At 43.6% G+C, this 21,640-nt stretch overlaps 1 protein-coding gene across 1 annotated transcript in view; it reads left to right on the forward strand.

Moving 5' to 3' along the window:
* The window catches only part of PLXNA2 (plexin A2), a 563,332-nt gene that overhangs the window by 509,516 nt on the left and 32,176 nt on the right, over positions 1 to 21,640 (forward strand). Inside the window, exons 23-28 of the mRNA XM_086923371.1 lie at positions 1,429 to 1,495; positions 2,079 to 2,225; positions 6,307 to 6,466; positions 12,318 to 12,421; positions 18,143 to 18,242; positions 19,464 to 19,654. Of these exons, the coding sequence (XP_086779497.1) occupies positions 1,429 to 1,495; positions 2,079 to 2,225; positions 6,307 to 6,466; positions 12,318 to 12,421; positions 18,143 to 18,242; positions 19,464 to 19,654 (769 nt within the window). The remainder of the gene's footprint in view (positions 1 to 1,428; positions 1,496 to 2,078; positions 2,226 to 6,306; positions 6,467 to 12,317; positions 12,422 to 18,142; positions 18,243 to 19,463; positions 19,655 to 21,640) is intronic.

The raw sequence follows: 21,640 nt of genomic DNA on the forward strand, positions 1-21,640 counted from the left end.
GCTGTACCCTCACAAGCCGTTCTGGACTTTAACAACAATTCCCTGTCAATTGAAATCTCCCAATTTCATATACGCCCTTTTGCCTCTTCAGGAAGACTTTTTGGCCCTCACACAAGGGAAACTGACACTCAACACTTCATTGGGAAAGCACAACTGTATGAAGACAGTCCCCGATATTCTGTATACCAGGTGGTGGAAGAGCTTCCAACTTGCGAAGCCCTGATAATGATCCTAGCGCTCACGTGTATTTCAGAATGTAGCATGCACCAAGATGCATAATTAAATATATTTATCCTCTTCTCTTCAGTTTCTTTCTCATTTCACCTTTTCGTCTATTTCATTATGTCTCTGATGGGACCCATTTCCTGCTGCTTAGCATGTCTTCCCTTTGAGAAGTACATACATTTATTTTCTCTCTGAATCCTCTCTGGTTCACATAATTGAGCGATATGTATGTTCTGCAAACATGCATGTATTTCCATGTTTTTGCTTAGACTGTTAAGGAAGAGATGGAGCAACGGCTCACATCTGTGCCTGAGCCCAGTCCTGACAAACCACAAGTTCTCTCTCTGGGACCTATGGAAGTTTCTCTTTTGAGCATCAGTTCTCGTATGACTTTGCTAAGCAGATCCCTACATTCTGTTTTAGGATAACTCAGTTTCCAGGAGATTTTGTTTCAGTATGCACTATGCCTCAAGGAATTGTTTACAAGAATAAATACTGTAGTGAGTTCGTTTTCCAAATAAATCTCTTTTCAATTTTAACAAAATAATTTGCTAAATAAATAATTTTGCTTGCCGTTCAGTTTCAAAATACATCTCTTTAGGGACATATGTTCTGGAGGAAATCTCTCTTTAGGGTGCTATGTTCTAGAATGAGTCTTTGGAGAGGTCTCCTGCAACAAATCTCTCTTTTAGGATATCCGTTCCAGAATAAATCTCAGTTCAGAAAGTTGTAATCCTTAGTAAATATATTCTTCATGTAGTTCTTTACTGGGGGTTAGCGCTCTTTATGAAGTTGCATTGTGAATCAAATGGCTATTGACGTTCTGCTATAGAATACATTTCTTTCCAGAGGGTGAGTTCCCAAACAAAACATATCTTGTGAGTGTTTGCGTTTAGAATAAATCCGTCTTCACTATGTCCTTTTCTAAAATAGCGTTTATCTAATGTTTCTATATAAATCACCATATTAAAAATATCTCTCGCTGACCAGGTCCTGGTAGGAGCTGGGCACGTAGCTGCAGTAGCATTTCTCTGGAAGGGTCTATCCCTCCTCCAGTGCCATTGCATGAGGGGTATCCTCTCTTCCAGCTCACTCCTGGATCTGATCTGTTAGTTATCACAATATCCACTCTCCACTTCATGTTATGACAAATGCACACGCGTTCTACCAACCTCTCCATTAATTGTTGTTTGTCTCCTGCAGAACGGAATCTGTTGCCGAGAAGATGCTCACCAACTGGTTCGCCTTCCTACTGCACAAGTTTCTGAAGGTAAGTTCGCAACTTAAAGCAACACACCTGTCTAGACCAATTTCTCCCCTCCCTGGGTATATCAACTTAAAGCTAAACACCTGTCTAGACCAATTTCTCTGCTCCCTGGGAGATAGAGGGTTGAATGTTAGTCCACTCGTGAGAGCAAACATTCAGTTAACAGTATCGGTCCATAAAACTCCTGGGGTGTCCCATGACAGACTGTGAAGTTTGGCTTTATTCTTAGTTGCCGTGAGACTTGTGACATGTAGATCTGCTATAAGCATTGCCATGAAAATTCTCCAGCCAAGTTTCCCTTGGCGTGAGAGGAATGGAGGTCCTTTTATACCTTCTGGTGTGGTGTACTGCACCGGATGCCGCACTAACAGGTCACAGGGCAGAGAGGGTGTGGTTTGGAAAATTAAGCCCCAGGTTTCTGTTATTTGTGAATGGGTTTTCTGCTTTGACTTTATGCTGCGATCATTCAAAGGTATTGTTGCTGTGGTGGCATTAAGTGTCCTTCTGCATTGCCTGTGCCCTACATCGAGCAGGTCTTGGATTCAATCAGTCCGTTATTTAATGCGCGTATTTGTGTTTTTGACAGGAGTGTGCCGGCGAGCCGCTCTTCATGCTCTACTGCGCCATCAAGCAGCAGATGGAGAAAGGGCCCATTGACGCCATCACCGGCGAGGCGCGCTACTCTCTGAGCGAGGACAAGCTGATACGGCAACAGATAGAGTACAAAACACTGGTAGGTCTAAGGCCCGCCCCTTCGTGCTTGCCGCCACTTCCTGTCAGAATGGGAAGTGGGGCCCTTGTCCCCACCTCACTCCAGGTAGCAGTGGTGGCATGTACGGGGGTACCGGTAAGGTCAGACAAAAGTGCAATGAGCACAAAAGGATCAATGAAGGAAAAAATATTTCCGTTTTTGTCCTCAGGTATCAGTGTGAGAACCTGAAATCTGTTGTTTAATTGTCGTTTTGAAGAATTGGTGTGTTCATTTATTTTCAACTTTTGGTTTAGGCGTACCTTATTTTAGCATGTGTTTGTTTGCTTTAATATGCTGTATGTCCGCCCGCGCCCACCTCTGTAAGTCCTTTTACTGCTTCTGTAGCTGACTTTTCTGATATTGTTTTTTTCCTACGGTAGGCCACTCTCACACCACTTTAAATGGGTCATTTTAACTCGCATCGGGTTTCAATAGATGACTTCACTGTATCTCAGTGGTCAGACTTCAGAATTTGTCCTCCTGATATCCAATCCTACTCATTCTAAAGAGATGTATCTGTTATTTGCAATGTTGTGTGGCATCCCATCTGTGAAACCCGGACATATTCCTGATTTTACAATTGTTTTCCTGTTTTCTGTGCCTGGTGTAGATCAACTGTCACACTGATTGTTTAGTTTCCCTCCTTCAGTTTTCCAGGAAGTGCTGCCGCTGCATTTTCATCCACAGTAATTCGGGTGACCAGATTTGGGGAAGTAAACACCAGGACAGGCCAGACATAGAAGTAGGACTAAAGGCTGATAAGGATCAATACCAACCTTTGACACGTGTTTTGCTGTCATTACAGCTCTTCAGATAGGTTTAACTTTGTCCAGGCACAAGAGAGCATCTAGTATAAGTCAACACAGTATCCTTTCAGGCTTAGCGTGCGGATATATTTACAAAAAAAAGGCATCAGGAAACTCTGGCTAGTTCCCAAGTTTAGGTGGGGAGCAGCTTCTGCATAGAGCACCCTAAAACACAAGCAACAAGCAACACTCGGAGTCTACTCACCGCAAATGTTTGCTTTTCTATAAACGTTTTTAAGCACAAGATTATCGCAGTACCATCAACACCAAGCTAGAAAGTGCCAAAATATTTTGCAGTTTTTACAGCAAAGTCTTTAAGCACAGGATACGCTAATCCTATTCTTAAAAACTTTGCTGTCAAAATGGCAAAAGACTTTGACATTTTGTATCTCAGCGGGGATCTTCGAAAAGTTCTGCTCTTTCCCTACAGACCAGAAGAAGTTTTTGAAACTTGATACCGCAATGTCCTTTAATTTATGTGGCTCATCCTCCAGCAATGTTTACCATCTACCTGTCATCAGAGGGAGGCCTGCCAGATGATAACAGTATCCATCTGAACATTGATACTAAGTTATATCTAAAGGTATCTTCTTCTTCTAATTTGTGTGTTTAGGTAACTGATTTGGGTGATCAGACACATTGGCCTTTGTATATCTCAAACTGAGTTCTTCTACGACTGGGTTTCTTCTCTAATTCCATCAACAAGACAGTAGTGCTTGGGTCCTAGTCAAGTATACTTGCTTTGAACAGATATATCCCACTTTGGTTTCGTGGGTCAAATCCTTTCACCCAGGTTCACAAAGTCATCACAAGGCAACTCAAGTCTTTAACGGAATTTACAAAGTCTTGCAAGGGGTGATTTACACCAGCTGGTGTGACTTTATAGGAAATGTAACACAGCGCAGGGGCTTGAGCTGTGTTAAATTAAATTTTGCTCTGGTAGACTTTCCATGGGTGGAGCATGAGCATGCCTGTGCACTCGCCCATGGAATTTGACGCAGTCCCAGTTTACAAACATATGTAAACCTGGGATTACACCAAAATAGTCCGCCTACCACAGAGAGGAGTAACAAAGAGAAATATTACTTTAGTATTCCTTGTAATTTCCGCTTTCCACAGGTGCTGCATTCGGCAGCACATGTAGAACGAGGAAACTGCATCTTTGGATTGTTTTTGTGCAGAAAGGTATCCCTTCCTGCAAAAAAAACAATCATGCCAACAACACAGAAACACCCTGACACTATGGTGCAAGTGTGTCTGCGTTGGTGCTAGGCAGCACATAGTGTGCCAGCGCAAGGAAAGAGCAGAAATGCTCTGTATCTTTCTTAACCCCTTTAGCGCGTCGAACATTCCGCCCCAGTGCGGACGTTCGATCGCGCTAACGGGATTCGGACGTCCAACGGTCGTGAGCAGCACCAGCGAGGTAGCGCGCGCGACGACCGTTGGACGTTCGAAGCACGGAAGGGGTTAATAATGAGCATTTCTTGTTATTTTCTTTTAATACTGTGGAGAAATGTCCCTTGTTGCCCCGTGTTGCGTGAAATAATAGTAAGTATGCCCCTGAGTCTTTTACTTGATTACAATCAATGTTTTGTAACTCACACTTGAAAAAATTTCTAAAGGGTATAGTTGGGCAATTTTAAAAGTAAGCTTCTACACAAGTGATACACACTATGCACTCTAAAGACTTCCACGCCGCCTTACCATTATTGGTACTTGTCTTTATTGATAATGGAAACTCTCTTCGCATTTTTGTCACAATGTCCTTTGAGCCATTGACAGCAGGTCTCCATTCACCACCCATTGCATTAAGGGTGGCAGGAAACTCATTCATAATTTCCCGCTCCTCTACAAGGCAGTAGATCTAAATTCTCCATCCTATCTCAGCCACAGGTTGAAGCTGCGTGATGGTCTATGTCTGTTACTCTCAGCTTAGTTATTACTTAAGGTGATTCTTCTGACCACAATGGCCAAAACGTGCAGTCTAACTTTCTCTTCTTTTAGCTTCTGATTATGGACTAGGCTTCCACCAGAACGTTGGTTGGATCCTTCTAAAATGTCCTAGTGATTGCTTCTTTGGATCAACTTTCCAAAACATTTGTTTTTGGGAAGTATTTTGAACTTTGGATTTGGGATTTTGTTTGTGAAGTTGTTTTTTTGGAGGTGTTTTTATTTGCGTGTGAACCAAATGGGTGTTGGGTGGTTTGGGAGAGAAAACAATATTGTTTTTCTTTTATATTATGTAACGATAACATTTGTCTGTACTTTTGCTAAAAAATTGTGTTTTGTACACTGTGAATTGCCCTATTCTACACTGTGCTTTAGGTTCATACTGTACTAAATTGTTCAAATAAATGAAGAGATGGGTATTACCAACATGAATCAAAAGTATTGTTGATACGCAAGGGAGAGGCAAGAAATTTGTCTTGCGAAGACTGTGAGAGAGATTTGAAGTAGGCTCAAAAATGTTGTGAGTTTGAGGGTATCAGATAAGTACTAGACAGGCAGGGGAGGTCGATCACACGTGCAAACGGAGGTGGACAGAACGTGAGTTGGAGATCAGCTATGCCGATATTTGGATCATAGTTTTGATGAAAGTATCGAGAAGGAGGCATCATACAATGGAAAACCCAGATTCCTACCTTAAAGTGGAAGTAAACTATCCGCACTTTAAGAAAACCTTAAAGCTGAACTATTCAGAAGGTCAATTATCCGAAGACTTCCTTGGGCCACTGATCAAAATATGCTGGATAGCGAGACAGTCCTCCTCCTTCTGGACTCTTATGACCGTAGTATATTTTGGGGTAGAAGAGAGGACATCTGTTTTAACTGTGAGAGGGGGGAGTGTTGAAGCAGACTAGAATAAGGGAAGCGCAGAGGGACCCAGGTTTCTGAAAATTCGAGCCTATTAACAAGTGCGACACTATGATGGCATGGGCACCCACTTTTAAGAGACCAAGCGCCCATATTTCCTTGACCAAGGTCTTTATTGCGACCACCCTCACGATGAGGAAATCCTAGAGTACAGAGTTCTGCAGCTGTCTTCAGAAGGGCTTTCATTGGCCTTGCTCTTGGAATCTCTTATTCAGTCTATCCTATTGCGCACGAGGCTAGACATTGCTGTACAGGAAGCTGGCTTGAAAAATTGCTACTCCTGGGACATTCTGACTCCTTACTGAATGCCGATCTCCATGTTCTTGTCAGCCGGGCACAGGCTTGTCTTGAAATCTAATCACTCAATGCTTTCCTGCTCTTAGATTTTGAACTGTGTCAACCCGGACAACGAGAACAGTCCGGAAATACCAGTGAAGGCCCTCAACTGCGACACCATCACCCAAGTGAAAGAGAAGATCCTGGACGCTGTGTACAAGAACGTCCCGTACTCTCAGCGGCCACGCGCAGTTGACATGGACCTTGGTGAGTGCTCTTTTTAATTCATGTAAATCTTCGCCCACATATATTTTGCCATATTTTTCATTATCATGGGATCTCTTTGATTGAAGCCGCCCAATCAAAAACTTGCATGGATTTCATTGGGTTATTTCCAGCACTAGAGGCTATGCCAATCACTTTGGGTCTGTGGACCACAGTTTACTGATGGTGTGAAGTTGTATCATATTTAAAAGATGCAGGCCTCCAAGTTCTGGGACAAAATCTAGCTATTATGCTGTTTTATCAAAAAGTCCAAAACATAAGGATTCCTACCTGCTACCTCATTTTACTGTCAGCTTTATTTTTATGTTTTAAAGGAGTCATTTCCTTTGATCGTTGAAAGACAAAGTATTTAAGTTTCCAAAATCATTGAATGACTTTCAGAATTATAGGCTTTTCTTTTTTTGTTGCCGCTTCCAGAAAGTCAACCACAGTGCTGATGTCTTCGTAATGAGTGAACAAGTACATGCATCATGTTACGTAAACACAAACCAAGGGAACCCGCATAGGGGTCCCAACAGCTGGCTATATGTCAGATATTGAAGTTGGCCAAATAGATGATGAAAACATTAAGGGCCATATGTATGAAGACATTTTTCCATAGACACAGAATGGGTAAAACCCTTTGATACATCTGGCCCATAATGAACCTTAATAGAACTAATTTCCATAGTCACTGGCATTTCTAAAAATGTGGCATTGATCTGGTTGCACTCTACCTAAATTGGTTGGCCTCCATGAAACTCGCTCATGGAGTGCCTAATACAAAATAATAAAATAGAGTACCTTAGATTATGCAGTGGAAGGATGCGGCTCATCCAACCCAAAATCTGTGATATCAAAATGCGCCTTGGCTGAACCACATTAAAATAATGAGGAATGCCACTGCATCAAGAGCAGACAACTGAGCTAGACAAAAAAGCCATCCAATCATGAGCAAGGGGCTGACCCAAAGAGCAGTCCAAGTGCATGTGTTTGTATTGTAAACAATAGGTCTTGCCAACAGATAGCTAAACAGAAAGCGGAGTTTGTAGGTTAGAGTAGGCAAAATCATATTTGCTCGGGTCTCAAAATATTGCTATCAAAACACATTTTTTCTAGCATATAGAGCCTATACAAATAGGGGCCTAGCTTCAGGGAGGCATTTGGGGTTTTTACACCCCCCACCCTAAAAAAATCACTCTGTAGTCAATAGTTGTATTTCACCTGTACGTTTTACAAACATAGATACAAACATGCACTGGTTCTCTTATCTCGGTTTTTGTTTTAAAGGTCTTAAAAATGTTGGTTAGTTTGAAAAATACTGCTTTCAGTACTCCTAACAATACACACTGCCCCTTAAGACCCTCCGGCCCTCTTCTCATATCATGTATTTTAACCCCTTCGCTGCGGCAGGAATTCCGCCGCAGCGCTAAGGGGGCGGGGGGGTCGAGCAGCGGTCGCATGCTCGTGACGGAGCCGCTCCGTCACGAGCCGCGGTTGAGCTGTGCTCGTGACGGAGCGGTTCCGTCACGAACGCGCCCGCTCAATAGAACGCGCCGCGCAGGCGCGCCGAGCGGGCCATGACGGAACCGCTCCGTCATGAGCACAGCTCAGCCGATGCTTTTGACGGATTGGCTCCGTCATGAGCACACAAGGGGTTAACAAGAGTGTGATTGTTGGAAAATATGATATTCAACCCCCCCACGCCCACCACACATACCCCCAATCGTGCTGACTAATACGTCCCTGGATACAAACAGGCGGTTTTACTATTCCATAACTACTTGGTATTCACTCCTAGTTTATTGCGTAAAGAAAATTGAGGCACAGCGAGGTAAAGATGTGCCCAGGGGCTTACAGCTTGGTCCAATGATAACTCCGGCAATGGAGAGCGGGTGCTGGGGTTCCACAGTCTGCAACATTAACACTCTACGACATTCACCACTGAATAAAAATATTCCTAGAATGTGTCTGTATGATGTAATATTTTCTCCTCCCACCTGGAGCTGAAAGCAGCTCTCATATTGTGCTTTGAATGTGAGAGAACCTCGCGATGCATAGCATTGTGCTGTGTGCTTTTTTGTGTTTAACGTCCTAGTTAACTTTCCTAGGATGTCTAAGAATTTCAGTAATTTTCTTTAATCGCTCTGTTGGACACTCTATAAGTATCTGTATCTGTCCTCTCGGGTATATCAGCTTACACCAGGCCACAAACGCCGCTCAATGTGTCTGTGATATTGGATCCTGCTGGTGCCCGCCTCTAGACTGGCGTTATTCTGAATTTCTGCTTCGATTCTCTAATACTAAAAGGCGTGCATTTCCTCAATTTTTGTTTGTGTCTTGATTCTTGGGAGGAAATTTCTCAAAGAGGCACAAAAGGTGATTTTGCGGATTTTTTGAAGAGTACACATGTTATAATGCGCGTTACAGTGGGTGTTCACCCGCCCAAACAGTGAGGCTGTATGTTCGCCCCTCACAGGCAAATCTTCGGTTTCTACAGTGCAGTGAGTTTTGCTCTAATACTCAAAGCAGAACACCAACCCTAACTCAGGCAGGCCTCTTTTAATTATGGTGTTTAGCGCCATCTAGAGGAAGACGGTTTTTAGCGCGCCACGTCTTCGCATGAGGCAATGAGAACAGAAAACTGGCCATTATGAAAACGTTTATGAAGGGAAAGCGTATCCTATGCCTTCAAGAAAGTGAAAGTTACAATCCGAGCAAACCTCGAGTATCAGAAATAGACACACCACGTTGATCTATGTTCCAGATACGCTGCAAAACTACTTTTACAGGTTGCATGTTTGTTTTTCCAGCAAACAATATTTTCCATCCAAGACACCCAAATCTGTCTGCCGTGGTCTGTTGGGTCTAGAAAACTACGCTGGTAGTAGGATTTTTCGACCTCTTACCTTTGTCTTTAATACACTATGATAGATTATCCTTAAGAAGCACACGGGGGAGCCACGGTGGAGGCTGGTGGCCCTGTGCAGGGAGCGTAGGTAGGGGGCCCCGGAAGAGGGGGTCCGGGCGGGGCAGAGCGCGGAGGCCAGTGAAGGGGGGGGGTGGAGGGGGGAGGGGCAGGGTGTTTGGAAGTGGAATGGAGCCAGAGCTGCCAAATCCCTGCCAGAGTGCCAGGGGCTGCCACGCAAATATGTATCCATCCTCAGAGGATTATTATATTAAGGATATATATTGGCGTGGTGGCCCCTGGAGTTTGGTGGCCCTGTGCAGGTGCACAGCTTGCACATGCCTAAGGCCGCCCCTGGGAGCCAAGTGGCAGAGGGTCCCTATCTTTGCTAATCATCCAGAACTGGTCTGGATTGTCTTGGAAATGCAATTAAAACACGTGATATATGTATAGAACATGTTAAGGAAGTAAACATACAGCGCCCCTGATAGTACTTGGCTCACTGGGCAGGCCTTCTATACGGAAGCATAGAGTTTATGTTAGCACCGCCAGTGCTGATAAGTACAAGGATGGAGGCACGATGAATAGTCATTTGTCTTGGCTATGAACTCAATCCCTAAAGCACACCGCCTCAGTTCACCATTGGGCCAGGGAGAGGCAGAAATGGGCCTTCAGAAAGAGGTCGCTCGGCACATCTTAGATCCTCCTGTTCTAGAAGCAGCCGGGCTGTGGTGCAGGCATCCATAGGCCGCCCTGGCTCAGCCTTGAAGTGTACACTGCTCTGCTCTGAGCGTGTGCCTTCCCCAGAACGCTGATATTGGAGACTTAGCCCCCATCACATTCTGCAGGGGTCCGCCATCTTTTTTAGTCATGTCACTGCTGCCACTCGCGAACGTTCTAGCAGCTTCCCCTGGAGACACAATTATACCAGCTCCTCGCCCAAGATTCATCTATCCCAGAGTCATGCCAGCTGTTTCATACCCGCTGTGCTTCTTGACCTGGACACAGTGCGCCTCGATCTACAGTGTGCAGGGTCTTTGCAGCCCTTCAGTTTGGGCAGACCCAGTCCCCTGCTGGAGAAGGGGGTCTGCTTTTATCTTTGTGAGGAGATTCACGCAGGTGATTGCTCCCTCGCAGTGCTGGGCCATCCATCCCACATCACTCACATCAGATAGCCAGCCAGCACCTGCTGTTGGAGGAAACACATCACACAAGTGCACACGAACAAACAACGTTTTGGATCTAAAATGAAAGACAAGACTCCAGAAGCCGTAACAAAGGTGAATCAAATATCTGAACAAATAAGAAGTTTCTTTAAAGTGCCAACCAAATCACCTTCACAGGCAGGGCCGGACTGGCATTTGCGGGCACCGGGCATTTCCCCGGTGGGCTGGAGGGGTGGGGGCCGGTTTTATGGCCGCAGGGGGCCGCTTTTCTTAAAGAGTGCCGGTTTTGTAGCAGCGTGCAAAATCGGCCATCTGTAAGAAAACCGGTAGCAGTGCTTTGCGGTTAACAACCCCCTCCCCTCCCGTTACCAGGGCCGGTGGAGAAGCCAGGGCTGGTTGCTGGTCTCAGTCCGGCCCTGTTCACAGGGTGCAAACAACAGGTGGATAGTAGACCGCAGTCTCCTAGAGCAGAGGGCGTTCCTTTAGTCAAGGTTGGTGTATAAAGTTTACTGCATTTTACACAACAGGCTGATAATGTACACATATAATATCCATTGTTTGACATTTATTGTATTCTTATGTCTCAGTATCCCAGTGCTCCTTCTTCTGCTTTAAATAAAAACTTCCTTATGGCTATATAGGCCTCAATGTGTTAGGCTACTTGATAAAGTACAGCTGTAACGCTCACTCTTGACTTTGAAATTAGTTTTTCTTTAAAAACAAACATTGGCAAAACCAGTCGTTATTTCTTTGCCAATCCTGAGTAGGCGATGTGATTGGCTTTGCCAGTGTTTAAACAGCTATGTTAAAAGTATAAAAACGATTATTTTCTATACTTTCAAGATGGCTCCCAAATTAGTTTATACAAAAAGTGTAGCATCATCATTATGCATCATGCAGTGTGGCAACCATCCTTAACGTATAAACAGCATTGTTTTTTATAGTTTCAATATAGCAGTCTCATTGCATGACTTGGCGTGACGATGTACTGCACATCACGTCATACAACTTGGCAGCCATTTTTAAAGTATCGAAGGAAATGTTTTCTATACTTTCAAAATCATTGCATGATCTGGCCTCATAATTCACGTTGAATCAAACAACACAGTGGCCATCTTGAAAGTATAGTAAACATTGTTTTTTATAGTTTTAACATAGACAGACATTAGTGACTACAGTAATAACACAGGGAGGCATTTGTGGGAACGATGCAAGACATTAAAAGTAAGAAAAAAGTAAGCACAAAAAGGCACTGAAGATATTAGCAGGGCACCATTCAGGACATCACAAAGCGGACATCAAGCGTCTGACATGCTGTGGGGAAGCACTTGGAGGGAGGGTGGGACAAGAGGGAAAAAAGGAGAGAGGGAAAGTAAGTGCACACCCATTGAGTTCTAAACAACTAAAAGTGCAAGAAGAAAAAAAACACCATGACATCAGCAGTAGAAGAATGCATCCGAGTGAATCAGAAGCAAGGGTAAACAAGCTATGCTCAAGGGGAAGAATAGAGAGGAAAGGCATCCAATAAGAGCAGGGAACTGAGATTGACTAAGAAGCTATCTGATAATGAGCAAGGGCTGACACAAAGATCACTATTTGTATTGCATACAGTGCTGGCTGTAACCTGCAACAGGAGCTGTCCGTAGCAACACTGCAGAAAAGAGATGGGTACATGGATACTCACATGCACCAATACTCTCACTGGTCTGTGAAACTTTCTGCAACACCAGAGATCCTGTGCCAAGCAGAGTTAATTGTTTCTATTTTCTCCTACACACAGAATGGCGCCAGGGTCGGATTGCCCGTGTAGTCCTGCAGGATGAAGACATAACCACCAAGATAGAGGGGGACTGGAAGCGGCTGAACACACTCATGCATTATCAGGTAGAAAAATATGAATTACAAATACATTTTTACTGATCAGTATTAGAATACAAATTACAAAGCACTAAAATCAATTAAAAAAGGTTTCGAAGTGTAATGGCACTAAAATTGTATATTACGTGCATTAAGTGATACAAATCCTCAGAAGTTAGGACAAAAGAAAATATGTATACTCAAGAGTTCATTATTTCCCATATACATTGATAGCCTAAGTGCAACATTTTAAATATCCAAACAATAAAATAGTTTTTACTCAAGCCTCTATATATATATATATATATATAATATATGATTTAACATCTGTTAATATCTACATAATATAGTTATGTGTGTGTAAGACAAAAAGCAACAACAGGTAATACAGAAAGTCGTTCTTATATATCATACAATATACATCATATATGGTTCTTCTATTTATCATTATAAACTTATGTTGTATCTTTCTCCTGATAATGGCTCTTCTCCTAAGAAGTACCAGTATTCATGGTCAATGTTTAATCCCTCCTCTACAGCTTTCAGCCTCAGTATCCACTAAGTACGAGTACACGAATGCAAAGTATACCAAAAACCGATATTACACTTTTAGAAGAGTAATGTTACTGAAGTGGTCTACTATGTGCACTAGTTGGAGGCAAGAATATAGATACAGAATGAACAGCACTACAGTAAAATAGGTTTAAGGCAGGTGGGATCACTTGTGGGATAGAGAAATTCCTTATTGTTGTCAAAACCTGAAAGCTTTTTAACCTTTTTCTGCATTATTTGTGGTAATGGATATGTGTGATCTATGTGGGGCTTGTTTGGGTTATAGGTCATCTCCCTTTATCTCATCAAAGCAAATGGGAAGACATGAAAAACACAAGAGAAAGGTAAACAGTCAGTGAGCTTACACGGGATGAGGAGGTTGAGAGTGACCTCAAAAGGGAAGGTCACAAAGCTGATGATATCACATGGGAAGAGAAACAGAACTCGCATAAGAAAAATACAGAATAAGTGAGATCACATAAGAAGTGCACTTAACCAGGTGGCAAGAGCACTCGGAAATGAGATCACACAAGAAGACCACTCAAGGTGTGAGATCGCATGGGAGGAGAACGTAGCCGGTGGGTCACGAGAAGAACGCTCAAGAAGGGAGGTCACATGGGAAGAAAGTTAGCCAGTGGGATAACACGAGAAGAGCATGGTGCTAGCATTATCACATTTGAATAGGCAATTTCGGAACACAAGGCTGTTATTTTTCATCAGCAGTTTGTTGCAAAGATACAACGATTAACTGTGATGCTTTTCAGAGTGAGGGGACGTTCTCTCTCTCTCTCTCTCTCTCTCTCTCTCTCTCTCTCTCTCTCTCTCGCTCTCTCTCTCCCTCCCTCCCTCCCTCTTTCTCTCTCCCTCCCTCCCTTTCTCTCTACCTCTCTCTCTCTCTCTCTCTCTCTCTCTCTCTCTCTCTCTCTCTCTCTCCCTCTGTCTCTCTCTCTCTCTCTCTCTCTCTCCATCTTCCTCTGAATTCCTACCACACAGTCCCAGCTTGTGACACATTCCTCCTCTTGGTCTTCAGCTTAAAGGGCCCAACATATAATGTTTTGGGAATGTGCATAGAGCAGCTGGCCCTGATGTTAATGGCGGGGTGTTAAGCACCTTTCTGGCCTTGTAGATTTATCGGGAGGGCAAAATTAAACATCGCTACTTAAAACAGCGATCACAGAATCTCGTTAGTGTTCATATTCATTTATAGTTTGACTTTACAGTAATTAATCCTTTTGATGTGATATAGAGACATATAGCTAAAGGCCCTAAAAGATGGCTTTACTGCTTGTTCGACCGTAAATCAAACTTTTAAAGTTCATAAAACTGGTTAAAATAAAAAATGGTTTAATTAGGATGCTTTATGGTCCATAACATTATTATAGCTATTTTATTCCCTTTGTGTTGGCGGCTTTAATTGCATTGGCCGCAATTCTGCCTTTTCTTCATGGGCGAGATGTGATCTTAAATCACGCTGACCGGGAATGTCCCCGGCATGTCGTATTTTACGGATCTGCCACTTCCCCTGAGGGAGCAGGTGCTGAGCTGGCCCAGATATTCCAGTGGTGTGGACCAGGCAGTGTCTCCTGCTGCCCCTGTGCAATCATTCTATATTTCTTCATCTGTATCAGGTACACGTGTCGGCGCGCTGAGGCGTACCAGCCTGGCTTCTCCAGGAGCCTCACAATGGAGGCAGACATTTCAGGCCAGGCACTGACAGAAGAGCGTATGCTGGGTTCATGACTAGCCCCATGGCATTATGGTAGCTTTAGTGCTGCTCATCCCATGTAATTAGAACTATATTCGCCATAGGGCAACTCAGCATAAACATTTGTTCTGGCTTTTTAGACCAACGTACTAAGAGAGCGCAACTGTAGATAGTTGTCATCTAAGGGTCAAACTGTGCATGGTTCAGGTTTCTGGGACTTGTCTACAGTCAAGCACCTTTATATTCCTGCTGCTCAAGTTACCACCTTAGCATGAGGATTTTTGTCTAGCATTTTAATCCGGTAGACTGACTTCATAATGTGTCCATCCAGGGTTGCAGTACAGCCTTCCTCAGGCTCCTAAAGAAAAATCCAGATAGCCATGTTATTCACATGTCTGCATGCAGTCTACTGGCTTGCAATGTTTAACAGAACAGGCCTAAGGATTTTTATTTTGACTATCAAAGTGTGGGCCTTTTTTCCATAACTTGTATGTTGCATTAAATCCTCCCTAGAACTATTAGGAGTTCCTTCTTAATGGTGGAAAAGACAGCGAGCTCCAACAGGGACTGGTGCCACTTTCTCTTATTAACCAGTATGTTTGTGAAGCAAGATAGGTGTAGAGTGATTCGTGTCAGCGTGCTAGCAGGCAGTCCTTGCAGTTAGTTGAGCTGTGGTAAGAAAGGCCATTTGCAATGACCAAGACAACCTTAAATATGGCGAGCCAGCTCATCACCCCTGAGCCTCCGACTCTCACGCCAAGGGTTTGCTGTAGAAGGCGGCGGATAGGCTGCCTTGTGGTATAAAGCACTGATTGAAGTGTCTCTGTGGAACTGATTGTCATCTTGGCCTTGGGCAGCTCGTACTACCCTTGTGCTTCTAGTTGCTGTAATGAGGCATCGACGTGAAATGCTGAAGTGAGAGATGGGCCGCGAGGCTGCCCTGCTGGTGGGCAGGCCCCTGAAGGTCCATGGCAGACATGGAGACTCCGAGCTGGAAGGCAGATGCCTAGTTTTGGAGATAACTAGCAGGATATGGTGCTAGTGACATGGTGGGGGACCTGTTACCAGAGCAGGGTTCAGAAGAGGAAATCTATAATATCATACAAGGCAATACAAAGAAAAATATAAAAGAAGAATGAGCCTAGATCTGGAAATAACCCTTTATTGAGGCTTGTTGTAAGCACAGATGGAGGTCACACAATATCCTTGCAGCAAAAGCACAGGAGGCACTGGACCTAGCTCAAAAGACAGGGAGAGCTACCCTACGCTATAGCGGCAGTGGTGGGTGTTGTCGTCAGTACAGGTAGGTGCTCCAGGGGGTGGTAATTAGCAGAGCAAGAGCAAAGGAGCTGCAAATAATTTACAGCTAATATGAATATAGTTCTAAAGCGAAACATTAAAAAGTTCAATTGAAAACCAAGAGACTCTGTGGGAGATTTACAAAAATTCCCGCAGCGCAGACCCCGCGAGGCTGCACTGTGCGACAGGGCAGGAGCAGGAGAGCGCCATATCTTCAGATATATGCCTCTCTCCTCCCCTTTGCCTTGCGCAAATGCTGATTACAGCTGCCGTGCGCCAAGCACCCACGTTAGCGCTGCAGCGCTAGGGTGTGTGCATTAGTCTAGCATGGGTCTTGTACAGGAAGGGTGCCCTTCCTGTACAAAATACAATGCCCAGACACAATGCAAAGTGTTTTCCACTTTGTATGCGCGCTGCACAGTGGAGCACACTTGCAAAGTTGGAAAAGGAAGGAGAAATGAAAGCATTACTCCTTCCGTGTGCCTACTTGAAAAGGGCACGGTTTTCTCACGCTAAACCTAACCTACTTTATTTAGTAAATTGCGTTTAGCGTGAGAAACCTTGGGTGGGTGCATGGGAACGGCCCATGCTCCACCTTTGGTACGTTCCCATGGCGCGCATTACTTTTCCATTATTTCCAGCGCTAAACAAGTTTAGCACTGGAAAGTAAGTAAGGAAAAAAATTATTTTGCGCCGATTTGTAAATCTCCCCCTCAATATCCTAAGAAGGGGCTACAATGTAACCTCAAATCCAAAGTTACAAGCCTTGAGTAAAATCTAGAAACATTTTATTGAACAGCAGCAAATGTTTCACTCAACTCCAACCAAACAGCCTTGAAAGCTGACCAAATAACAATGAAATATGACAGAACAAACATGAGTGAACACTGCAATAAGGTCTACCTACTCTAATTCGAACCACACTGAGGTTTGTGTTATGGATTAATATCTAACATATACTCAGTGCTTAATGTTTAAAAGAATGAGTGACTGTGCCCAAAGCTCTGCTCAGAAGAAGCCCGCAGGCCTGTGCTCTAAAGGTTAGCACACCAACTACTATGCAATGCATACCTCTGTAATCGCTCTTGCGGGTACCTGCTTTCTCCCCTTAGGGTGTTTTTCTGTCTTTTTCTTCCTGCTCCTTTACTTTTTGTGTGTTTTTCTCTGGCATCCTTTCAGTAACTGTCTGAAGAGATTCAATAAGTCCCAGTCCCCAAAAATGAGTGCCTGAGTGCTCCACTGGCAACCACCTGCTCAAATTAAGTACTGCATAGACTTGCCTAAACTGAACCTAGAACTGGATTATGATTCTTGTTCACATCTAGGTTGCGTTTCAGCCATCTTGGAGTGGCCTGATTCAGAAACAGGACTTTATTTTCTGGCCCGACCTTGGTGGGAGAATGCGACTCGCATTCTTTGCTTTCACAGTGTCTTTAATGTGTGGTTTCTCTTGTGAGAACAAGCTGGTTTGCAATCTATATAGACCCAAACATATGGCCTTCTTTTTAAAGTCTAGGCAAAGAAAATGCGTAATTTCTTTATTTTTTGTATTGTTAGTCTGGCACTGTTTGGAATTTCTTTATGCTCCTCCTTTGTTTGACATGTATTCCCTTTGTTGGCCAGGCTTTCTCTCCTCCCATAGCAGCCATCATGGCGCTCTCCACTTCCTGCGCATGCAGGGGAAGGTTGGAGAGATGCATGAATCTCAAAATATTGTCTAAAATACAAAATACGTTATATTTAATTAGTGTACACCAATTACCAATTGAAGACGCTTATTGGTAAAATAAAAGTATTTTATTAAGAAAATCCTTTAACTGGTTAATTAACAAAAACGTGCTGTCAATTGGCAGTCAAAGCACTGCCAGCAGAAACATATGGGGCATCTTGCTGAACAAGTGGGAGGAGCTTCAATTGGCTGCCTAGTGTAGTTTCGTAAGGGGCCCACAACAGTGACCTCCTATCGAAACCTTGAGCCAGATATTAACGCCTAGGGCATCAAACACGTAGTTAAAAAGCATTGCTAAAGCAATGTTGTAGTCGAGACCTAAAAAGCAGGGATTCTTAAAATGGCCTTGAGGTGACCCAAAGTTCTATGTAAGAATTAACTTACCCTGACTGTTGGCATTTTTGGATCCAACACCTTTCAGCAAATTATGTCTGACAGTCTTTGTATTTTGTTCTTCATCCAGGTGTCTGACCGCTCGGTGGTAGCTCTTGTCCCAAAGCAGACGTCCTCTTACAACATTCCAGCATCTGCCAGCATATCTCGAACTTCAATTAGCAGATACGGTAAGAACTTTAATAAACGTTTCTCTGGGGTGTGGAAGGGGGCAGCATAGACGTTTGGTAGGGAAGGCGATTATTTGGGCTTGTGGACAATATATATTCCAGTGTGTGCTAATGTCAAGAGAACCTCGTACAAATCGTTATTGTCCCATTCCAAGATGGCCGTAACTCTCATTCAAAGATGGCCACATAATTAGTTGCCAGCTGTGGAACAGGTCTTCGAAAATCACTAGCCTCGTTTCTTTATTTCTATCCTCATTAGTCCTTTGGCATAGACTTCATGTTAGTTTAATAATATACTAGACTTCACTCTACTTAAATAATGTCCCTTCATTGCAGCGAAAATATCCCTTTTCAAAAGCGGCGCATTGTGAATAGTCCACACTACAAAATACTACACCCCTTTTCACTAAAGAAACACTACAGAAAAATCTGGAATTCACTTGAAACATACATTAAATAATGTTACATTTTTTAATTCTAACAAATCCTGTCGCATTTGGAAAGGTGATTTTGAAATTCAGTGGTATGTATTCACCTCTTTAAAAAAAAAATGAGTAGGGGTGTGTACAGTTGTGTAGCCCGAACCAGTGCTCAGTGTAGAACTGAAAAGTTAGTTGCTTCAGATAAGATACTTCTGTTTTTGCATAATATTGGTAGCTGGCGGTGCATTGATAAGGTTAACACCCTCTGGAATACCATACCAGCAGTTCACAACAATATTTTAATGGAATACCTACCAAACTAGGTATCTGCACCGCACATGTGTCACTGCCTCTCTCGGTGTACTCTCCCCCATCTTCTTGCTTATTCCTACACCTTGTTGAGGCCCCTATGATCTGCTGGAAGCAGGGGACAGCAGATGGGACCATTGAAGCACTCATTCAGATTGAGTAGCTGCTGTGCCAAACTCCTCTGCACCTCGCTTTCTTGTAATGACAGTAAAAGGCAGCAGTCTCTGTGGGGCGAGAAGAAACCTAGAAGAGCCTTGTTAGGTACAGGAGCAGAACCATGTTGCATTTTGTTTCTGTGTGAGAAAGTCATGTGAAAGGCTGGAAAGTGTAGCAGGCACATGTTTTTGTTTAACAGAGGTGGAAGGAAGCCCTAAGGGGAATGTGTGGATAGAGGATCCCATAATGTCAGGTGTGCGCCTCTCATCCTTCTCCTCCTCACCTCCGGTTGGTTAATGTGGGCTGAGTGGTTCTCTTTATCTTTGGTTTTCAGATTCTACGTTTCGGTACACGGGAAGCCCCGATAGCCTGCGATCTCGGGCTCCGATGATCACTCCAGACCTGGAGAGTGGTGTGAAAGTCTGGCACTTAGTGAAAAACCATGAGCATGGGGACCAGAAAGAGGGAGACCGTGGGAGCAAGATGGTGTCGGAAATCTACTTGACCAGGTTGCTTGCTACGAAGGTAAGTTAATATGTTTGACAAGAGCTCTGCCCCAAATGAAGTTTTCGCCTAAATGTGTGCCTGGTAAAGGAGACGAGAGTTAGTTTTATCAAATTCAAGAAACACCGTGACAGAATTGGCACATGTCTAATAATGTTATACAACGAATACTGGCCTTCAGCCATTAACATGGACTCACAATTGCTAAATTCTACAATATTTGATACAGTGCTAGCATTGCCCACAGATTCCTCAAACTTTTATATAAACATGAGGTAAACAAGGGAGGTGGTATTGAAATGGCAACATAAATTATCAGGGCCTCGTTGAGGAGGTAGCTGCTTCTACGGACCACAAATTGCCACAGGGGGGCAGGTCTTATACAAAGTCTGTTCTGAGGTAGACCCGAGGCTTTACAGAGCAGATCAGTTGTAAGGGCGTTTCTAAATCCCAAAGTTGGCTTCATAGTCAATAGGCAGAGGGAGATAATTCTGCAGGAAGACACAGAGTTTGTTTTGAGTGGCTGACATTGGGTGTCTTGCTGGCCCATACACCATGTGAGGACTGGACAGTTAGGGACAGAGCTATTGACTAAGGAAAGACAAAATGAGAAGTAGCCCCCCAAGTCATTGAATTATATGTACACAATTTAACGGGCTGGTGTAGTGATAGAGCGCGCAGTTCACCCGGGTCACCGAGTTCACCAATTACTTACACGCACTGGGCCCTGGCGTGCATAAGATTTAATACACCATTGACATTTGGGGTGAACTGGGTGATGGTTTCTGTTGCACGCTTCTATGAGCAATTAAGGTTTGGGTTACACCTCTGCTTACCATGTACCTGACTTACCCCAGGCACAAATACATGTGACAGATCTGGAGCTAACAGGGAAAATAGTAGACAGGGAACCTAGGAAAAATACTCTTTATATTTCAGTACATACTTATCCACAATTTCTGTAAAATGACCACAGACACCTGATGAAGTTTAAAACTTTATATATGCGTTCAAAGAAAAGATGCCAAGACCATAAGCGATATGCAGAATAATATATCAAACATCAAAACCAACATCAATAAGTAACTTTGCACTAAAATTATGATCATTAGAATATATGGGAAGACTAAAGGTAGGAATTTAGAACGGAACTAGTCACTGCAATTTTATACTAGGACATGGGTTATGATTGGGACCTAAAACATGTACTTATCCTAAGTGCTTAGACTATTCTTGCTAAATTCACAGCAATCAACTAAAGGAAAGGGAAAAACGGGAACATACTATTAAAATATAACAGTTTGGCAATTTTCTAAAGGTGGGGAGAGAAGTGGAACAATCCTACTAAACAATCACATATAATTTGCTTTTAAAGGTGATAGAGCAGTATCACTGGCAAGAGTGCTTTTAATAGAAGAAATAGAGAGAGAGAGAGAGAGAGAGAGAGAGATAGATGCAAACCCACGGACTGATATTTACCTAATTCAGATTGAAGACTAACCCTGGCCACGGGTCAGATGGGAAGACGGGGATAGGGACCCTCAGAAAAGGAATGCCAGAATGCGAGCAGGTACAGCCCACGGACAGATCAGGACAGGATACCCCTCCGGTTCGGGTCAAAGGACTGGGCCTCCCAGGGTACGACCAACACCCACAGCTTCGGACAGCAACGCCTGCGTTACCCCCTCCTGCAAGTAATCCGCCAGTAACCCTGATTGGGTTTTCGAATTCCCCAGCAAAGTGCTTCGCCAGCACTTAGGATTTTTCCACCCCTTAGGAGTTTGTGGAAAGTATGGACAGAGTGCTCTGCAGCACTTTCAGATTGAGCACCTATTGAGATCGTAGGGTCAGTGACAGGTCTGCTACTCGGACAAGTCGGACAATTTTCCTAAGCTAAACTATGGCAATTATACTATTTTGGGGTGGGGTCCCTCAGACCACCCACTAATGTTGCAAGTGACAGTTTCCCACATTATGATTGGTCAGGAGAGGTGGTGCGGTCATTAC

The sequence above is a fragment of the Lissotriton vulgaris genome, chromosome 5 (assembly GCF_964263255.1).
Source record: "Lissotriton vulgaris chromosome 5, aLisVul1.2, whole genome shotgun sequence".
Lineage (NCBI taxonomy): Eukaryota > Metazoa > Chordata > Amphibia > Caudata > Salamandridae > Lissotriton > Lissotriton vulgaris.